A 20,817-nucleotide genomic window follows, 5' to 3' on the forward strand; every position below is an offset into this window, starting at 1 on the left:
CATAGACACCCATATCTGAATCCTCTCTATACTATCCCCAATAAAGATCAATTCAACCTATTGTTTAATGACCATTTCACTTCTGAACATTTCTAAGAATTAGTATTTCATTTCATCAAGCCCACCTGTACCTCTCAGCAATAGCTACCTGCTATCGCTAGTGCCACCCTCCAGGGCCAAGCAAAACAAATCTAATGTGTCTTCTACGGGAGAGTTCTCCCAATACTTAATGACCACATGAACCCCCTACATCTTCTCTTAGGCTAAAGATCCCTAGGTTTTTTCACCAGATGCTCTTATTGGCTAGTCTCCCATTTCTTCCTCATCCTGATTGCTTAATCTGGAAATGTTCCTGTTAACCAATGTCTATTTTAACCTGAACCATCTCAAAATTCTAGATGTGGTCAAGGACAATGTGAATATCCTCTTTTCCTCTTCTGGATCCCATCTCTCCTTAAACGAAGTCTGAACTCACATTAGCTTTTTGACTGCTATGTCTCACTCATGTTGACTCAAGTTGAGCTTGTAGCCCTCAGATTATAGAATTAGGACTGAAAGGGACCTTACAAGCCATCCAATCCCTTCATCTTACAGATGAAGAAACTGAGGCACCAAAAGGTTAAGTCACATAGCTGGTACATGACTGAGGTAGGATTTTAACCTTCATCTTCCTGAGTTTTAAGTATAGTATCCTTTTCATTATACATCATCCTACCCCCAGTCTATCCCTTCTCCAAACCATCCTTCATGCATTGCCTGAATAATCTTCCTAATGTGCTACCTATGTTCATGACAATCAACTACTCAGAAAGCTTCTGTGGCTCTCCATTGCCTCTTGAATAAAGTATAAATTCTTCACATTGACATTCAAGGCCTTCCATTATCTGTCTGCAGGCTACCAGTCCAACTTTACCTCATTCATTGCCCTTCACATATTCCACATTCCGCCGAATCTATACTGTCCCCTATTTCCATACCATCTTCCTCTCTTGCCTGTCTCTTTGTCTATACTGTCTGTTGAAATGAACTCCCTACCTCCCTTCCCATCTCTGTCTGTTGAAGTCCTTAACTACCTTCAAAGGCTAGGTCCTCCAGAGAGCCTTTTTAGAACCTATTAGGTGAAAGTGGTCTCTGCCACTGAATGCTAATAAATGTTTAACAATAAGCTGTCCCCAAAAAGGTATATACTTTTAAATTTAACCTTCTCCATTAACATTTTTCCATCCACCTTCTTAAGTCTAGACAAACAACAGAACAATAAATCTAGCCTTGATTTGTAGTGTTTGCTGATTTCTGAGATATAAAGGCTCACGCTGAAAATTTAATAATTGGCTTTCACAAAGTAGTTTGAGCTTTCTCCAACACATTCCCGAACTCACTCTCTCTCTCTCTCTCTCTCTCTCTCTCTCTCTCTCTCTCTCTCTCTCTCTCTCTCTCTCTCTCTCTCTCTCTTCTCTGTCTCTCTGTCTCTCTGTCTCTCTCTCTCTCTCTCTCTCTCTCTCCCTCCCTCCCTCCCTCCCTCCCCTCAGATTTCTCATAAGTCTCTCTTTTACACTTACCCTAGTCTCCCTGGTATCACAGCTATGAGTGTATTTGACCTACCCATTAGACTATATTTGATCCTTGAGAACTTATACTGTGTCATTATCTATTGATCTTAAGTGCCTAGCATAGGCTTTGCATATAATACTCTTTGTTTAATTGAGTTATCCATTAAAAATCAGAATGAGAAACATTTTTGGATATTGCCAATGTGGTAATTTATTTTGCTTGACTCTGAATATTTGTTATAAGGGTTTCTTTCTTTTTTTAATTGTTAGATGTCAGGGGGTGGACAGTAGGAGGGAGAGAAAACAAATTTATATTGATTGAAAAAAATAAAATTACATTTTTAAAAAATTTAATTGTCCAAAAATGGAATGGATTGCCTTGAGCTATAGAGGATTTCCTCTCTTTAGAGGTCTTCAGGCAGAGGCCAAATGATCATCTACCAGCTGTGTTATAGTGAGAATTCTTTTCATGTATGGGTTGGAATAAATGGTTGCATAGAATTGATGGTTGGAATAAATGTATGGGTTAGAACAGACCAGGCCTGCACAACATAGGTCCTGAAAGTCTGCTTGCAGTCCACCAAAGGATTTTGAGTGGCCCACGAAAAATGTAGAGAATGTAAAAGAAAGTGAAGATGTAACAAGTGCTTTGTCTGTTCCCCTGCTTAATCCACCTTCCACTAGTCACTATTGTGCCTGTCATGTAACTTGGCCGGTAGATTGCCGCTGCACGTTCTCTTCTGTTTGTCACATGACCCACAGCAACCAACTATCATCAGTCTGTCTCTAGTGTGAGAGAAGTCATTTCTTGATAAATAAAAATATTAAATAATAAGTGTAATTAATTGATATTAATTGAAATTTCCCTTTTTAAAAATATGGTTTATTTGCAAAATAATTTAATCATTAATTGTACCTTTATTTGGAAAGTGAGCTCCTAAAAACCTATCTGTGGGCTGAAGAAATTTAACCTATTTTAATTTTGGTACCTACATACTGCCAAGTTGTGCAGATCTGGAATAGAACTAGTCCCTTATAACACTCAAATTTTGTTAATTGAATTTAATTGACTTCTAGGGTCTGCTTATCTCAGCAGTCATCCAGAAAATATTTATTAAACACCTACTGTGTCAAAACCCCATGCTCAGTACCCAAAATACAAAGAGGGGGAAAAAAAGTAATGTGGTTCCTGCCTTCAAGGAGCTTCTAATCTAATAGGAGGATATGACACATGCAAAAATAAACTTTAAAAGCATATGACATATGGTAGTGTATAATAGAAGCAAAGGAGAAATTCGGGCAAAATGTTCCCCAGAAATCTGAGCAGGGAATGATTGGCTTCAGTTGAAGAAATCAGGGAAAATTTTTATAAAACAAGGTAGTACTTGAACTAGGCCTTGAACAAGAGAAGGATTTCAACAGACTGAAATGAGGAGGCAGTATAATCCTGGCCTGAGGGAGGACCTCCACAAATGCACAGAGTTTTGAAAAAAACAGGACAAGTTTGGTGGGTGACATAGCAAATTGAGTGCTAAACTTGGAGGCAGGAAGAGCTAGTTCAAATCCCGCCTCAGACATTTACTAGCAGAATGACCCTGGGCAAGTCACTTAATCTCTCCCAACCTCAGTTTCATCATCTATAAAATGACAGCCTCCAAGATCACTTCCAGATCTAAACGTTTAATCCTCTGGTTAGGAAGTCTGAAGGATGTAAGGTTAAAGTATAAGCAACAACTAGGGAGTGCCGTGGTGCACAGGGCAATGGACCTAGATTCAGGAAGCCCTGAGTTCCATTTCAACCTCAGCTACTTATTAGTTGTGTGACCCTGAGCAAGAAACCTAACTTCTGCCTGCCTCAGTTTCCTCATCTGTAAAATGGAGATAATAACAGCACCTACCTCTCAGAGTTACTGTAAAACTCAAATGAGATCATTTTTATAAAGGACTTAGCACAGTGCCTGGCATCATCTTCATTATTGTTACTTTATGGAGGGGAGTGATACAAACCAAGGCTAAACAGATAGGTTGCCATTACACTGTGAGGGGTCATATGCCAGCCCAACAAGTTTATATTTTACTAAAGGAAATAGAAAACTAGCTGAAGGCTACGGGGCAAAGGAATGATGAAATCAAACCTCCACAAGGATACATGTCATTTGAGAGTCAGAACAAAGGGTTTCCAGCAGCACGGTCCCACTTCCTGTACCTCCAGACCACATAAGTGCCCACGTAGGTCCTAATTTAGAAGAGGCTAGAAAGCAGATCACTGACATGCCAAGAAATAGACTTCCAGTCCATTGCCCTGGGAGAACAGAAAAGAATGAGAGTCTCTGGTATAAATAATAATAGTCTGTACTTCTGTAGCAGTCTAATGTAGACAAAGGGCCTCCCTCATAACAACCAACCCTGTGAGGCAAGGAACACATTATTATCTCCATTTTACAGTTAAGGAAACTGGGCATAGGCTCAGTAGTATGCTGCTAAACATTTAACTACTGGCTCTCTGAAAAAAATGCACACAATAGACTTAAATTAAATCTGCATTATTGATGTTCTGTCATCACTTTCTTAAGTCTAGGCAAGTGACAAAACAACGCATGGAGCCCTGAGTTGTAACATCTGCCAATGTCTGAGATATAAATGCTCATAATGAAAATTTAATGATTAGCTCTTTGAACCAGTTCAGCCTGGCTCTAACATGTGACTACTAGGGATCATAGGGTTAGAGCTGAAAAGACCCTTAAAGAGTCTGTAATCTCACTCTCTCGTTTTACATCTGAGGAAACTGAGACCCAAAGGCTAGGTGATTTGTTAATCACACAGGTAGTGAGTGTCAGAGCTGGGACTTTCACCCAAGCCTTCTGACTCCATTTCTAGCCCCCTTTGCTTTGCAACATGCTACCTACCCCATAGTCACATGACTAATGAGAATTATAACTAAAACTAGAACCCAGGTCTTCTGACTCTTCTCCCATCCAACCCCCCACAGCACATCCTCTCTTATCCATTGGCATGGTCGGTCCCAGTCCAGAGCCACAGGCAGGGCATAGGGAGGTCAAACTGAGCATGAATCTGGTTTGACCTCCAGATTGGGAGGGTGGGGTGCAGACAGAGGGGGCAGCTGGACATAAGGAGTCAGGCCCAGAGAGATGGATGCAGTGGACTGGTATAACCTAAGAAGAGAATGAGCTGACTAGAAAGGGAGGGATAAGCATCTTCCTCCCTGGAGGCGTGTCCTTCTGCTAAAGGCTTGGTCTGCTGGTGCATCTCCCATTCTGCATTGATGCTGTAGTGATGCCCGAGGGAGGAGTAAGATGCTGGAGCATGCTCACTGGGTCCCAGCATCTTCCTAGTCAGAACTCATTCACTGCCAGAGAGCCAGTATCTTATAGGGTAAAGCTCAGCATCATCTGACCAGTACAGACCAAAATGGTGGGGCTGGGGCCTTAAACAAGCTCCCCTGATTCAGGAAATTCAGAAATGGAGAGAGGCTCAGGACCCAGGTAAGATTCAAACAAAAGGAGCCAAATCCCAAAGGGAGGATTGTCTGAGCATCCTCTTGAAAGGTAAGGAAGACATTTTTTTCTTACTTCCTCATAGAGTCTGTGTTCAAAAAATCCTCTGGCATACGTTGTCAGGCTCCAGGTGCATTGTGGAAATCCTTGGGGTATTTGGAGGTTCTCTGACTGCGAGGAGGGAGGGCAATCAACATCCCCTTGAAAAACCAGAGAATCAAAGATCTGGAGCTGAAAGGATCCTTGGAGATCATCTAATCTAGTCCCTTTCATTTTACAGATTAGGAAACTGAGGCCCAGAGAGATTAAATTATTTTCCCAAGGTCACATAGGTAATCAGTAGCAGAGTCAGGATGTGAGCCTCTGTCTTCTGACTTTGGAGTGAGAAAATCTGCTCCATTCATGCCAACAACAGCTCAGACCCCTAAAGATTAATTCTTTGGCTTTCCTATCAGAATGTGAGCTCCCTGAACTGTTTTTGCCTTTCTTTGCATCATCTCCAACACCTTGATATATAGAAAATGCTTATTAAATGCTTATTGACTAACTAACTGACTAGCAGAGGATACCAGTTTCTGAGATATAGTGTTCTGTGTTACCTGAAACAAGTCACACATTCCCTATACCTCAGTTTTCTTACCTGTAAAATGCAGGTGACAATACTGGTACCATTGTTGATATCTCACTGAGTTGTGAAGAACATACTTTATAAATTTTAAAACCCTACAGAAATGCAAGTTATTGTTAGTGTTTGCCGTGCAACTCTGGCCAAATCATTTCAGCTCTCTGAGCCTCAGTTCTCTCATCAATAAAAATCACTAAGGCAGTCAGGTGGCCCAATAGATAGATCTTTGGACTTAGGTTCAAATCTGGCATCAGACCCTTACTAACTGTGTAACCTTTGGCAAGTCACTTAACCCTGTTAGCCTCAGTTTCCTCATCTGTAAAATGAGCTGGAGATGAAAATGGCAAACTGCTCCAGTATGTTTACCAAGAAAACCAAAAATGGGGTCTCAAAGAGTAAGACACTACTGAAAAATGGCTCAACAACAAAATTATTACAATTATGTTAGACCCTTTTCAACTCTAGTTTCCAAGATAGGATTATTCCATGGCTATAACTGCATAAGATATCTGCAAAGAATTATAGAATCATAGATTTAGAGCCAAAAATGATTCATAAAGCTCATCTGGACCAGTGTTATCAAATTCAAACAGAAATGGGGAACACTAAATTTAACATAAGGACCTTGGTGGGTCACGTATTGACTTGGTTTTTAAATGTTATCTATGTTTTATCATATTTTTATTTGCTTTGTTAGATGTTTCCCAATTATATTTTAAGCTGGTTTAGGTCATACAAGAGATCAGTGTGAAAGATCCAAAAACAGTGAGCTGTCCAAGGTCCTGTAGATCTTAAGTAGCAAAGCCAAACTTTGAAATTTGCAGTGAGGACAGTGTTTTGTAAACTTTCAAGCACTGTAGAAATGTGAGTTGTCATTATAATTGTCATTATTATACCTTGTGGGAGCCCGGGGAAGTCATTTCCCCCTTATAGGCCTCAGCTTTTTAAATTCAGAGAGTGATAACACTTGCACCATCTGCCTCACGTACTTGCTGTGAAGAAATATTTTGAAAATCTTGAAGCACCATAGAAATGTTGTCATTAATATTATCAAAAATGACAAGCAAGCAAGATGGCCCCTGACTTCAAAGAGCTTCCATTCTAACAGAGTTAAATATCACACGAAGGGTAGTTAGATTTGGAAAGGTGGTTGTCTAGAAGTAGCACAATGGTTTTGTTCCTTAGCGGGAGAAGGAAAGGATGGCTAAGCACAGAATTCTTGAAGTCGAGTGTCTCTGCTTGGGCAAGGGCCCTTCCTCATGCTAAATTTTGACCATGTAAATTTCCCAAAGGTTGATAATTGAGACCTTTCAACCAAATCTGCTTTGGGTACATTCTCTTCATGATCAAGTCAAGACCAGCTCAGTCTGAAGGAATTAATGTCCGTGAACCCTGTTTCCACTTGCATGGATCCCAATCTATATGGGGGTCTTAGAGACATTTGCAAAAAATCAAGACTGGACAATTAATGTTGAAAGCAGTGGCCTTTATTACAAGCATTGTTACTGCACATGAAGGAAAGCTTCATGGAACCCCCAGAGGTTTCCAAGGGCAGGAATACAAAGGGTAAGAAAGGGAAAGCAAGGGCAGGATAGAGCCAGAGTGGTAGATTTCTTTAGACTTTAGCAGGAAGGTTCATAGGTCTTCCAACTTCAGATCTCTAAGTTACTTCCAGTCAATAGGAGGGATGCCTATGGCCTTGTCTCCTCCACAAGACCTACACACACACACACACACACACACACACACACACACACACACACACACACACAGAGCCAAGATCTTCCAAACTAAGGCCACATGGTGTGGCACAACGGACAGAGTTCTGGGCCCAAGGTCAGAAAGATCTGACTTCAAGATCTCCCTCTGATCTATACTGACTGTGTGATCTTGGGCCAGTCATTTAACCTCTCTCAGCCATCTGTAAAATCAGAACAAAAACAAACCTACCTCGTAGGATTGTTGAGAAGACTAAATGAGATAAAATACATAAAGTGCTTTTCAAACTTACCTCTCCTTCTGTGTATGTATTGCACCACATAGCACCATGTAGCATAGCCTCTATTTAAATGTATTTGGAGCTTGGTGGCCTGAGACAAGTAATTTATTCTTCTGGGAATCAATATCCCTTTCTGAACTGAGGTGGGGAGGGAGTATAGCATAATGCTTTCTAAACACTTCCCTTTAACTGAGTCTTTGTCTGTAAAAGAGGGTTGAGAATCTTTCCCCTGCCTCCTTCACAAGGATCATAGGAGGATCATGGATTGAAAGCCAGAAGGGACCTCAGGAACCATCTAAATCCAACTCCCTTATTTTATAATTAAGGAAACTGAGGGTCCGGAGGCAGGGTTCCCACACGTACTGTGACCCAGAGGTAAGTTTTGAATCCAGCTCCTCTCACTCTAGAGTTCAATGTTCTATCCACTGTAGCACAGACCAAAGTCATTAAGAGGTACCTTGTGGCCTGATTCTTTAGTACCTACTCTTCCTGTAACTTTCTCCATCAAGGCTAGACTTGTCTGCCACATACCCCTTGAACTTTTAAGAGCTCAGACAAAGCTTCACAACCCTGGAACATGATACCAAGATATCTGCCACTAAGTCTTTCCAGAATAACAAGCTCCATGCCCAACCCTGTGTTAGGCTCAGTGGGATGCCAGATTAGCAGGTAACACTAAATCCATGCCTTGGAGAAGGTGATAGTCCTATTGGGGAGCTAAGATTCACACCTAACAAGTAATTAGAGAACAGGGGGGTAGAATGTGAAAACAAACACTTGTTTACATAATACAGACATATGGAAGAGGGAGCAGACACATTCCCTCTTCCATCTGGGAAGGCATGTTATTTGTATTCAAGTATTTGGAAGGCCATCACATGGAAGAGAGATGAGACTGTTCTCTGCTCATCCCAAGAGAACAGAGCGAGGAGTAAGTGGTAGAAATTATGAAGGCAAATTTGGGGTGAATATTAGAAAACACTTCCTAACAATCATAGCTATCTCACACTGGAATGGGAATCATTAAAGGTATCTAAGTAAAGACTAGATGACTACTTTCTGGGGATGTTGCAGTGGGGTTTTCTGTCCAGGTATGGGATAGACTAGCTGCCCTCTGAGTTTCCTTGTAACGCTGAAAGACTGGGTGAAATTATAGGGAAGACGACTTCCACTCAGTAGGAAGAACTTCCCAGAGATACTAAGTTCTTTCTGACTAGAAGTCTCCAAGAAAAAGCTGGATGAGCCCTTGGGATGTTGTAGAGGGAATTTGTGCTTAGATATGGCTGAGACTCAACCCTCCCTGATAGTCTTTCAAACACTGAGACACCTTTTAAAAAAAGCAGGACTTGGCTAATGAGCTAAAATTGGAAGGTCCTTCCCAGTTTATTCCATTATGTCTATGACATTTTAAGCCAATTAAGAATTGAACAAGCTTTGACTGAACACCGACTGATGATAGAAAATGTTATTTCCTTCCTTCCCTGAATGCATCTTTCTGAACCTGCTTTGTTCAACTTACCCTCTTGGTTTTGCCGTTTGCTTTGCCTGTTGGCCATGATCGATGCTTCCTGGGCTGGTTTGACAGACCTCTCCCAGAAGAGACAGGGATGGACACCCTTGGAAGTCCCGTTGAAGATACGTCCTGTAAGTATCTACCTGAGTTGCCCACCTGGGTTTGCTCAGGGACACTGGTTTATGAGTTTTATCAATCATGAAAATGAATTTTGGTCAATTTGTAATCCTGGGAGACTGAATGTCAGAACACTTGGAACTAAGTCCTGGCTCTGCCACTAACTTTCCCTATGACCTTGGGCAAGTCCCTTCCCCTTCTGAGGGTGAAATCAGAGGTAGTATCCAAATCCAGGTTCTTAGACTCCAAAACCAGTGCTCTTCCCACTATACCCCAGCAAGTGGTCCTCCTTACAGAGCTGCTACCCTATGTCTAACAGAACATTCCTATCATTGAACCATAAGTGCAGATAATTAGCCTCATGTATTTTCTTAAGGCACTCTGTAATATCCTGTAACAGACTTCTGACCTGCCATTGTAGCTGCCACAGCACACCTTTCATGTCCTGCCTCCTTAACTGAGGTGTGAGCTCCTTAAGAGCAGGAACTGTTTTGCTTTTTTCCATTTGGATCCCTAGCACTTGGCATAGGGCTTGGCATCTAATAAGCATTTAACAAATGATTTTTTCATTCAGTCACTATTGTGCTGATCCATCCATGTCTGCCCATCCTGTGGAGTTCTTTTTGTCCATATCTTCCTATAAAACTGACACAGAAAGATCATCCAACCTTCAGGGGGTCATCCTCACATTCTATTGATCCATCATGCTTAAAGTGCTAAGGGCACAATTGTAGAAGGGAATAAGGTTTAACACAGTGGATGGACTATGTTATTTTTGAGTCAGCATCCCTGGCAGTTGCTGCCACAGAACTGTAGTCCTATCCCAATTCTCTTTTTGCATCTGCTATTGATCAACTCCAAGGACCTGCATGACCCAGGAACCTTGTTCCCTTTCCCATTTGTCAAGTGGCTCTGTAAGTATTTGTGAAGTGCAGCAGAAGCCTGTTTGAACATAATCTATTACCCAGGTTCAGATACAGCGTGGGTCGACATCTTTCCTAACACATAACAGCCACATACAAGAAAAGAACTGGTAAGATAGCTAGCTCTGGCCTAGAAGTAACATGATATAACAGCAGAGCTGAACTTTGAATTGAGAATACTTTGTGGTAAATTTGATGAACGACTTGTTTAAAAAAAAAATCAGGGGCCTCAAGAAGAGAGAGACTAGCTAATATTAGTGAATAGATCACATGTTGGATGACAGATTCAGGATACAAACAGATCCTGACAGGCTTGAATGTATGTTCATCTGACTCTAATGACATAAAATTTAATGGTTAATTGTTCAAAAATTATTAATTAGTTAATTTAATAATTAATAAAATTTTATATCCCCCTCCCAATTTCTAACCAGTACATATCTTTTGACCCAGTTATACCACTGACAAGCCTATAGCGAAAAGAGATCAAAAAAGCAGAAAAGGATCCTATATAATATATTCATAACAACTCTTTCTACAGTACAAAAACCTAAAAATAAAAAAAGATGCCCATCAATTAAAGGAGGGCTAATAAGTTGTGGTTTTTGAATGTCACGGAATACTATTGTGCTATAAGAAATGTTAAATAGATGGTTTCTAGAGAGAAATGGGAAGACTTTCTTAAACTGATGCAGAGTGAAGTGAGTAGGAAAATCATTTGTTAACTAAAAACAGCATTGTAATGACAATGGCCTTGAAAGCTTTAAAAACTGTAATCAATAGAAAAAACATCCATGATTTCAGGTGACTGAGGATAAAATACACTTTCCCTTGCAGAAAGGTGATGGATTTAGGGTGAAAAATGAGGTATGCATTTTTTTATACAGCTAGTGGAGGAATTTAATTTGCTTAACTATGCATTTTTGTCATAAGGAACTTGTTTTATCTTTTTTCCTTCTTCCATCAAGAGTTCAGAGGTGAAAGGGAAAGAAAAGAGACTTCTGTTCATTAAAAGAAATTAAAAATAGAAAGTCAGGTGTGTTCCAGATGAGGAATGTTGCATGTATTTTCAGATAATGTCTCTGAATTGTTAGTTTTATTTAATTGCTTTACTTTATTCTGAGAGAGCTTTCTTGAAGTGGGGTATAATTGTAACTTTGTAAATTTAAAACAAAATACATCAATTAAAGGTTTTTTAAATTAAATTTATTTATTTTTAATTTTCAACATTCATTTCCATAAGATTTTGAGTTCCAAATTTTCTCCCCATCTCTCCCCTCCCCCCACCCCAAGGCACCATGAATTCTGATTACCCCTTCCCACAATCTTCCCTTCTTCTATCACACCCGTCCCTTCCCTTATTCCCATTTTCTCTCTTTTCTTGTAGGGCAAGATAGATTTCTATATCCCATTAGCTGTATTTCTTATTTCCCAGTTGCATGCAAAAACAATTCTCAACTTTCATTCCTAAAATCTTGAGTTCCAACTTCTCTCCCTTCCTCCCTCCCCACACATCCCCACTGAAAAGATAAGCAGTTCAATATAAGCTACACATGTGTGGTTATGCAAAAGACTTCCATAATAGTCATGTTGTGAAAGACTAACTATATTTCCCTCCATCTTATCCTACCCCCATTTATTCTATTCTCTCTTTTGACCTTGTCCCTCCCTAAAAGTATTTACTTCTAATTACTCCCTCCTCCCATTTGCCCTTCCTTCTATCATCCCCCTCACACCCTACTTATCCCTTTCTCCCCTACTTTCCTGTAGTGTAAGATAGATTTTCATACCAAATTAAGTGTGTATGTTATTCCCTCCTTAAGTTAAATGTGATGAGAGTAAGCTTCATTTTTTTCCTCTTACCTCCCCCTTTTTCCCCTCTACTGAAAAAACTTTTTCTTGTCTGTTTTATGAGAAACAATTTGCCCATTCCATTCCTCCTTTTCTCCTCCCAATATATTGCTCTCTCATCCCTTAATTTTATTTTTTCAGATATCATCCCTTCCTATTCAACTCACCCTGTACTCTCTGTATACATATATATGTATATATGTATGTATGTATGTATGTATGTATGTATGTATATAATCCCTCCAACTGCCCAAATATCAAGAAAAGTCTAGAGTTACAAATATTATCTTTCCATGTAGTAATGCAAATGCTTCAACTTTAGCAAGTCCCTTATGATTTCTCTTTTCTGCTTCCCTTTTCATGCTTCTCTTGATTCTTATGTTTGAAAATCAAATTTTCTATTCAGCTCTGATCTTTTCATCAAGAATGCATGAAAGTCCTCTATTTCATTGAATGACCATTTTTTCTCCTGAAGTATTATACTCAGTTTTGCTGGGTAGGTGATTCTTGGTTTTAATCCTAATTCCTTTGACTTCTGGAATATCATATTCCAAGTCCTTCGATCCTTTAATATAGAAGCTGCTAGATCTTGTATTATCCTGATTGTATTTCCACAATACTTGAATTTCTTCTTTCTGGCTGCTTGCAATATTTTCTCCTTGACCTGGGAACTCCAGAATTTGGCTACAATATTCCTAGGAGTTTTCCTTTGGGGATCTCTTTCAGGAGGTGACCAGTGATTTCTTTCAATATTTATTTTACCCCCTGGTTCTAGAATGTCAGGGCAGTTTTTCTTGATAATTTCATGAAAGATGATGTCTAGGCTCTTTTTTTAATCACAGCTTTCAGGTAGTCCCATAACTTTTAAATTGTCTCTCCTGGATCTGTTTTCCAGGTCAGTTGTTTTTTCAGTGAGATAGTTCACATTGTCTTCTATTTTTTCATTCTTTTGGTTTTGTTTTGTAATTTCTTGGCTACTCATAAAGTCATTGGCTTCCATCTGCTGCATTCTAATTTTTAAAGAACTATTTCCTTCAGTGAGCATTTGAATCTCCTTTTCCATTTGGCCCATTCTGCTTTTTAAAGCATTATTCTCTTCATTAGCTTTTTGGACCTCTTTTGCCATTTGGGTTAGTCTATTTTTAAAGGTCTTATTTTCTTCAGCATTTTTTGGGTCTCCTTTAGCAAGCTATTGACTTTCTTTTCATGATTTTCTTGCATTGCTCTCACTTCTCTTCCAAATTTTTCCTCCATTTCTCTTACTTGATTTTCAAAATCCTTTTTGAGCTCTTCCATGACCTGAGACCATTTTATATTTTTTTGGAGGTTTTGGATGTAGAAGCCTTGACTTTTTTGTCTTCCTCTGATGGTATACTTTGTTCTTCCTCATCTGAAAGGATGGAAGAAAATACTGGTTCAACAAGAAAATAACATTCTATAGTATTATTTTTTCCCCTTTTGGGGGCATTTTCCCAGCCAATTACTTGACTTTTGAGTCCTTTGTCAAGTAGAGGGTATACTCTAGAGACCTATAAGTTCTCAGTTCCTCCAAGGTGGCACAATCAAGAGAGAGGAGTTTACTCCTCTCCTGGCCTGCACTCTGGTCTGTGAGCAACCATGAGCCTCTTTTCTGCCCAGAATCTGCAAGTAGGATTCCCTTCCAGACCCTCCACCAGCTTCACCACACCAGTGCTCCTCCTCACCCCAGGACTGCCACCCAGGATTGAGACCCAGATCAGTTGCTCAATTCCCCAGGGTCTTTAGGCCCAGAGCTCCAAAAATGGATGCTATTGCTGCAGTGGCTGATGCCGCCCTGGGGCCAGGACTGTGGCTGATCTCTGCTCCCTTCTCACCCAGGTGAAAGAGCTTTCTCACTGACCTTTGAAACTGTCTTTGGCATTTGTGGGTTGAGAAATCTGGGAACTGCAGCTGTTACCCATGATTCCATGCCCTGAAGCTTGCTCCAGTCCTTCCATGCAGCAGGCCAAGGCTGGGTTGCACTCCACTCCAAGCCTGGTGCAATAGATCTTTCCTGTCAGCCTTTCAGTCTGTCTTGGGCTAGAAATCTCTTTCATTCTGTCGTTTTGTGGCTTGTGCTGCTCTAGAATTTGTTTAGAGTCATTTTTTACAGGTATTTTATGGGCTATGGGGGTAGAGCTAGAGCAGGTCCATCTTATCTTATCTCTACCCCCTCAATAAAACTTTCTAAAAAGAAGTATAATAGGAATAAATGCAAAGTATTAGACTTGGTTTCAAAACGTCAACTTTATCAGCACAAGAGAGGAGAGGCACGATTATACAGTAGTTGTTTGGTGGACTGAAAAGCTGATAGGAGTCAATACTATGACTTTTTTGTTTGCAGGACCTGTAATTTCATCTGTGGGGAACTTCTAGTGTGGCAACTCCCTCCACTAATGTATATCAGCAACTTCTCTGTAACTTATCATCTTAGGGATTTGTCTGAGTCACTGAAGGGTTACATGACTGGCTATTCAGTTACTACAGGTCAGAGGCAGAACTTTTTAATTCCAAAGTCAACTTTCTATCCGTTACACTCCAGCCCTGTGATATGGCAGTGAAAAAAGGCTAATGGAAGCTTGAGCTGAATGGAGAGAGGCATGGAGACCATGACCACATCTGGAGTGTTGTGTTCAGTTTCGGATTTTAGCATTGTGATGCTGGAGTGAATCCAGATATGAGTGGTCCTGGCAGGGAAGGGCTCCAGTATCATATGAACATATAAGCATCAGTTTAAGAAACTGGGGTTATTTAATTGGGGGGGAAGACTTGAAAGATATCATTGTTGCTCACTGTACATATTTGAAGAACCAATGTGTGGAAAAGGGAATACACTGATTCAACTTGTTCCCAGAGAACTGAAAAAAAATGAATACATGAGAATTGCCAAAGGGCACATTGAAGTTTAGAGTTATCCAAAAATGGAAAGGACTGCCTTGGAAGGCTGTGAGGGCCCTCCCTAAATGTCTTTCAACAAAAGCTGAATGACCACTCTGGGGGCATATCATGCCAGGACTTCTCATTCAGGGACATGGCATCCAAGACCTCTTCCCACTCTGAGATCCTGTAATTCATGTTTTACATGAATGTCCTATGTGTTCCAAATTAAACCTATCATATTCTCCCCCTGTTTCTCAAGCCTCCCAATTTCTTCATTTCTCCACTCTCCTTCCTATCAATCAATCAGTGAGTATTTATTAAGTGCCTATTATGTGCCAGGCACTCTGCTAGATGCTGGGGATACATCTCCAAAGATGGAAGCAATCTTTACTTGCAACTCATTTCATAGCATACCTGGCACATGTAGTAAGTGCTTAATAAAAGTTTGTTCACTGAAAATTGTCTTTAACTCTCTCTCCCTTTCTCTCTCTCTCCCCGCCCTTCCCTTCCTCCCTCCTCTTTCCCTCTCTCTGTCCCTCTCTATCCCTCTCTGTCTCTCCCTCTGTCTCTCTGTCTTTCTGTCTCTCTCTTCTCTCTCTCTCTTTCTTGCTCTCTCTCTTTCTCTCTCTGTCTCTGTCTCTCTCTTTCTCTCATCCATAATCCATCAGTTCCTATATACTGTCCATTTTACCTCTACATATCACATCTGTCCCTCACACTGACAAAGAACATACACATAAATGGCCCAACAAGTGGCCATTTAACCTTTGTTTGAAGACCTCTGGATGATGAGGAGTCCACTACCTCCCAAGGCAAACCATTCCACTTTTGGAGAATTCTAGTTGTTACAAGTCGACTATGTGCCAAGTACTGTGGTAAGTATCAATTGTTAGGGAGTTTTTCAGTTCAGACTCCCATCACCTTTCCCCAAAACTATAACAATAATTTTCTAACTAGTCCCCTCCCTGCAGGGTGCCCCACCCCTGAAGTCCATCCTTCACAGGGCTAACTATGTCACCCCTTGACCATTCATTCTATCTATCATGCTATCTAACACATCAACATTTTATTGAATCTACATCAAACGCCCAGGCTGTCCCCCTCAGCCTGTGTGACCCTTGTCTTCTTCTTCCTATACTGGTTCTCTCTAGGTAGTCACCACCTCTGCCCTCCTTCCAGCTGTTATCATTGAAGAAGCAGAAGGGCCCTCATCAGAGAAGGGCCTGTGTGTATTTTTATTTGTTCCATGGGCTGCTGTGGCTTTGGCCAAAGCATTCAGTTTAGATTCTTTGGTACATGTGGTTCTTTCTGTTCACATTGTTTGTAGTCAGCATGTATATTGTTTTCTTGGTTTGTGTTGCTTCACTTTGCATCTATTTTCTTTCCATGTCTCTGTATTCATCATATTGTTTCTCACAGCATTTCTTCCATCACAATGTATTCCAGTTCATTTAGCTATTCCCCAATTAGAGGGTATCCTACTAATTCTTTGTTACCACAAAAAGTACTGCTATAAATGTTTTGACATATAGAGAACCTTTCTTTTTTGTCCTGGTATAGGCCTAGGAGTAGAATCTCTAGGATAGAATAATGCACATTTTAGCCACTTCATAATTCCAAATTGCTTTCCAGAATGGTTGAACTCATTCACAGCTTCACTGATAGCTCGTTAGACCCACGTGCTGTTCTAATTAAACCACTACTAACTTTTCCCTGATGTTGCCCTGCCCCTCCCTTTCATCCTCTGTGAATCTGTGCAGGTTGTCCTTCTCCCCAACACCGACACACTCCTCCTCATCTCCACCTGTGAAACACCTTTCCTTCCCTCAATTGTCAGCTCAGGTGCTACCTTTCTCCTAAGGCCTTGCCCAAACCCTCTTGTTAGAAGTGATCTCTCCTCCAGTTTCTCATACCTCTCTTTGTACTCTGCACATTCTTTTCTTATTCTAATTTGTATCAGAGTTATTTGCATACCCATCCCCATCTACCCCCTCAGAAGGGTCTAAGTTTCATGAGGGCAGGCTCTGTTTGGGTTTTTTTTTTAATTCCCAGCACTAAACATGTCTTACACATAATCAGGCCTTTGTAAATGTTTATTGAATTTTTAAATTTACCTCCAGCTCCTCCAAACACTTTAAACTTCAACGGGGCTCATCGTAAACGAAAGACGCTCGTTGCTCCTGAAATCAACATTTCATTGGACCAAAGCGAGGGCTCTGTCTTGTCCGATGATTTCCTGGACACCCCTGATGACCTGGATATCAACGTGGATGACATCGAAACCCCAGATGAGACAGATTCCCTGGAATTCCTAGGAAATGGCAACGAGCTAGAGTGGGAAGGTAATGACCTAGGAGTGTTATTTTGCCTTTAATTACAAAAATGTTGGTACTAGAGTTAGAAGAGATCTAAATTCATATGGGCTTCTGAAACGTAATAGCTGCTTGACCTTGGAAAAATCAATCTATCTAAATCTCAGTTCCCTTATCTACATGAGAATAATAATTCTAATGCGACTCAAAAGAGATCATGAGTATAAAGTACTCAGCAAGCCTTAAAGCACTATCCCACATAAATCTCCTTTTTTATCAGTGATTATAAACCAGGTCTCTGGTTGAAGACTCAAAAGAGAAATTCATTTCCTTATTGCTGTCTGCACTATAAAAAAAACAAATCATCTTGGAATCTGGCTCAATCCTTATTTTGGCTTCTCAAGGTTTCTTTGGTGTATCACCCCACCTGAGTGATATTTTAAGCCTTCTTCAAGTTCTCCATATGTGTATTAAAGAAACTTCAGAAATTCACCTCTCTTAGCAAGAAACACAAAAACACAAAATGCCTGGATTGGAAGGGACTTAGAACACAAAATGCTAGATTAGGGAGGGCTCCTGGAGTACAGAACACAGTATCAGAGCTAAGAGAAATCTTAGAACATAGAATTTCAGATCTGAGAAGAACATTAAAAATCATCTAATCCAGTGCCCCCATTTTACAGATGAGGAAACTAAGACCCAAAGAAGTGAAAGCATTTGAACAAATTCACACAGGGAGTAAGTAGTAGATTCAGATCATCTCATTTCCGCTCCAGTTTTCCTTCCACTATGCCATGGCTAGTACAAGCATTAACTCATTGGCAGTATCTCCACTTGTCTCTAACTTGGGCCAGACTAACATAAAAATGTGAAATTTCATAGGCAATGGGTAAGCATTCAATAAATATTAGGAGACATTTTGGTGCAATGAAATCAAGAAACCTGAGTTTGACTTTGGGCTCTGCTACAAGTTAGCCATGTGACCACTGACAAATTGTTTCATCTCTCTGGGCCTCAGTTTTCCCATCTGTAAAATTAAGGGATTGGACTAGATGACTTTTAAGGTGTCCTATTCAGCTCAATGTTTTACATTCATAGGCTTTTCTGGCAGAAGAGATCTTAGGGATCATTTTGTCCACTCCATTTAGTCCCTGCCTCTCCCCCTTCCATTTTACATTTGAAAAAACTGAGGCTGAGAAAAGATCCTGATTTGCTCAGATTTAGCCAGTAACCTAGTCAAGATTCAAACCCAGGTCTTCAGGCTCCAAATGTAGAGCTTTTCCCTCTACAATGCTCAGCTTTCAAGGCTCTAACAGTCATTTTTTGTTTTAAGCAAGGCCCCATCTAGCTCTGACCTTTTTTTTTTCTCTAGGACCAGTTCATCAGGATCTGATGGCTTTAATAATTGTTATAATAATTACAATTATCTAGGTTGGTTTTTATAACCCTTTCTCATAATTGCCTTATGAGGGGGAAGCCAATGAGCTGGGAAGGGTCATGGGGCTGTGGGATCAAGGGTCGGCGTGGATCGGGTCAGACAGGATAAGGTCAAATAAAGTCATATCTGACTCTTCCTGACCCCATCTGAGGTTTTCCTGGCAGAAACACCAGAGGTTGGCCATTTCCTTCTCCAGCTCATTTGACAGATGAGGAAACTGAGGTAAACAGGGTGGAGTGACTTGCCCAAGGTCACCTAGCTAGGAAATGTCTGAGACTGGATTTGAACTCAAGTCTTCCTCACTCCAGGCCTGGTGCTCTCTGCTCTGTGTCACCCAGCTGCCCTTCAGTAAAATGACAGGGGTCAACTGTATGGTCCCTGTGCTTCCTTTCTGCTAAAAAATGATGATCTGCCTACTTTGCCTCTGCATGGCTTAACATAGTGCTTGGCACACAACCAGTGCTTATAAATGCACGCTGACTCGATGTTTCAGCCTTATAACAAAAAAAAATAATAATAATAATTGCCTTATGAGGCAGGGAGAATTATATCCCCATTTTACAGATGGGGAAGCTGAGGTTAAATGAACCATTACCATGTTCACAAAGCTAGTAAGTAGGACCCAGAGATTTCCACAATGCCCATTTTAAAAGTAGAATTCTGCTTCAATCGATCCTCAAATTTCCCCTCTTTCATGACTTGTCACTCTACTTTACCCTGTCCCAGAGACAAAGATTTCCCAGCCCCTTCCTGACTTAGCTCCTGCCCCACCTCCACCCCAACCCCACTCCCAACCCCCTAGGCTCCTTGGAGCTAAAAATACCAGTTCCTGGTGTCTGAAACAGTCAGTAGTCAGGCTAATCTTAGCCTTTGACAAGTGGCTATTTACAAAGCCACCTTAAGGACAGTTCTAAAGAGTTGGTTACCCATGGAGGGCTAAATAGCAACAAAGCACATTCATCTCTTCATTTCATTTGAATTTGTTGGGCAAACATTTATTAAGCATCTGTGGTGTACAGAGTCCTATGCTCAGCGCCAGGGGAGACTCAAAGTTTGGCTAAGTCTTGGTCTCTGCCCTCTTCTTGTCACTTAGAGCCCCGTAGGAGAATAAGACACAAATTCAGATAACAATAATACACAATATTGCGTCATACTTGCATTAGAGCAGCACAAAACAAAATGCTATGTGAAGTCTGGAAAAGAAAAGTAGTTATCAGTGGGAGTGAGGGAGAGGAAATCAGGGAGGGCTTCCTGGAGGAGATGGTATTTGGCTTGGACTTTAACGATGGGTAGGGATTCAACAGGTGAAAAGGAGGACAGAGAACATCCCAATATGGGGAAGCAGCATTATGAAGTAGAAAGAGCATGGAATTTGAAGTCAGCACTTGTTGTTCAGGCATTTTTCTGTCATATCCAACCCTTTGTGACCCCATTAGGGTCTTCTTAGCAGAGACACTGGAGTGGTTCCTTCTCCAACTCATTTTACAGATAAGGAAACTAAGGCAAATAGGCTTAAGTGACTTGCCCAAGGTCACATAGCTAGTTAGTTTCTGAGGCCAGATTTGAACAGAAGAAGATGAGTCTTCCTGACTCTGGCATTCTATCCATTGTACCACTTAGCTGTCTGGTGCCAGAAGACATGGGTTCACATTCTGACTTGGTACTTGTATAACACTGGGCAAGTTACTTCCCCTTTCCAGTCCTCTGTTTTCTGACCTGTAAAATGAAAGTACTAGACTAAATTCCTTTCCAGATTTATTTAGGAATAGTTAGCAGAGTTTCAGGATACAGACAGGGGTCCTCTAGTTTGGCTAAACCACAGTGTGGAAGGGTTCATAGGCCTTGAATGCCAATCAAAGGAGTTTGAATTTTACCTGGTTTGCAATAGGGAGCCATTGAAAGTTTTTGAGCAGAGAATAAACATGACTAAGTTTATTCATAAGAAAGTGACTGACCCCCAATTACAATAGACCCTGGGCTGGCCTAAAGAACATACAATCCGCAAACATTTATTGAATATACTTAGCCTTATATTAGAAACAACCAGGGATAAAGAAATGATGTGAGACATTGTCC

The 20,817-nt window shown here is 40.7% G+C and overlaps 1 protein-coding gene and 1 long non-coding RNA gene across 6 annotated transcripts in view; one reads left to right on the forward strand and one right to left on the reverse strand.

Annotated features, from left to right (window-relative positions):
• Positions 1-20,817, forward strand: part of ATCAY (ATCAY kinesin light chain interacting caytaxin) — a 51,856-nt gene that overhangs the window by 4,550 nt on the left and 26,489 nt on the right. For 2 of the 3 annotated variants that reach the window (XM_072601781.1, XM_072601782.1), the window contains exon 1: positions 16,872-17,333. In XM_072601781.1, coding sequence (XP_072457882.1) covers positions 17,081-17,333 — 253 coding nt within the window. In that variant the 5' untranslated portion in view covers positions 16,872-17,080. Of the gene's footprint in view, positions 1-9,274; positions 9,334-16,871; positions 17,334-20,817 lie in introns of those variants that run through there. The other variant, XM_072601783.1, reaches the window with a different exon arrangement.
• LOC140499867 (uncharacterized) overlaps positions 11,512-20,817 on the reverse strand; it is an 89,620-nt gene continuing 80,314 nt past the window's right edge. The window contains exons 6-7 of one of the 3 annotated variants that reach the window (XR_011965570.1): positions 17,106-17,245; positions 11,512-13,483 (exon numbers count right to left, since the gene is read on the reverse strand). This is a non-coding gene — a long non-coding RNA (uncharacterized lncRNA). The remainder of the gene's footprint in view (positions 13,484-17,105; positions 17,246-20,817) is intronic. The other 2 variants (XR_011965566.1, XR_011965567.1) reach the window with 2 other exon arrangements.

Source organism: Notamacropus eugenii, chromosome 4 (assembly GCF_028372415.1).
Source record: "Notamacropus eugenii isolate mMacEug1 chromosome 4, mMacEug1.pri_v2, whole genome shotgun sequence".
Classification (NCBI taxonomy): domain Eukaryota; kingdom Metazoa; phylum Chordata; class Mammalia; order Diprotodontia; family Macropodidae; genus Notamacropus; species Notamacropus eugenii.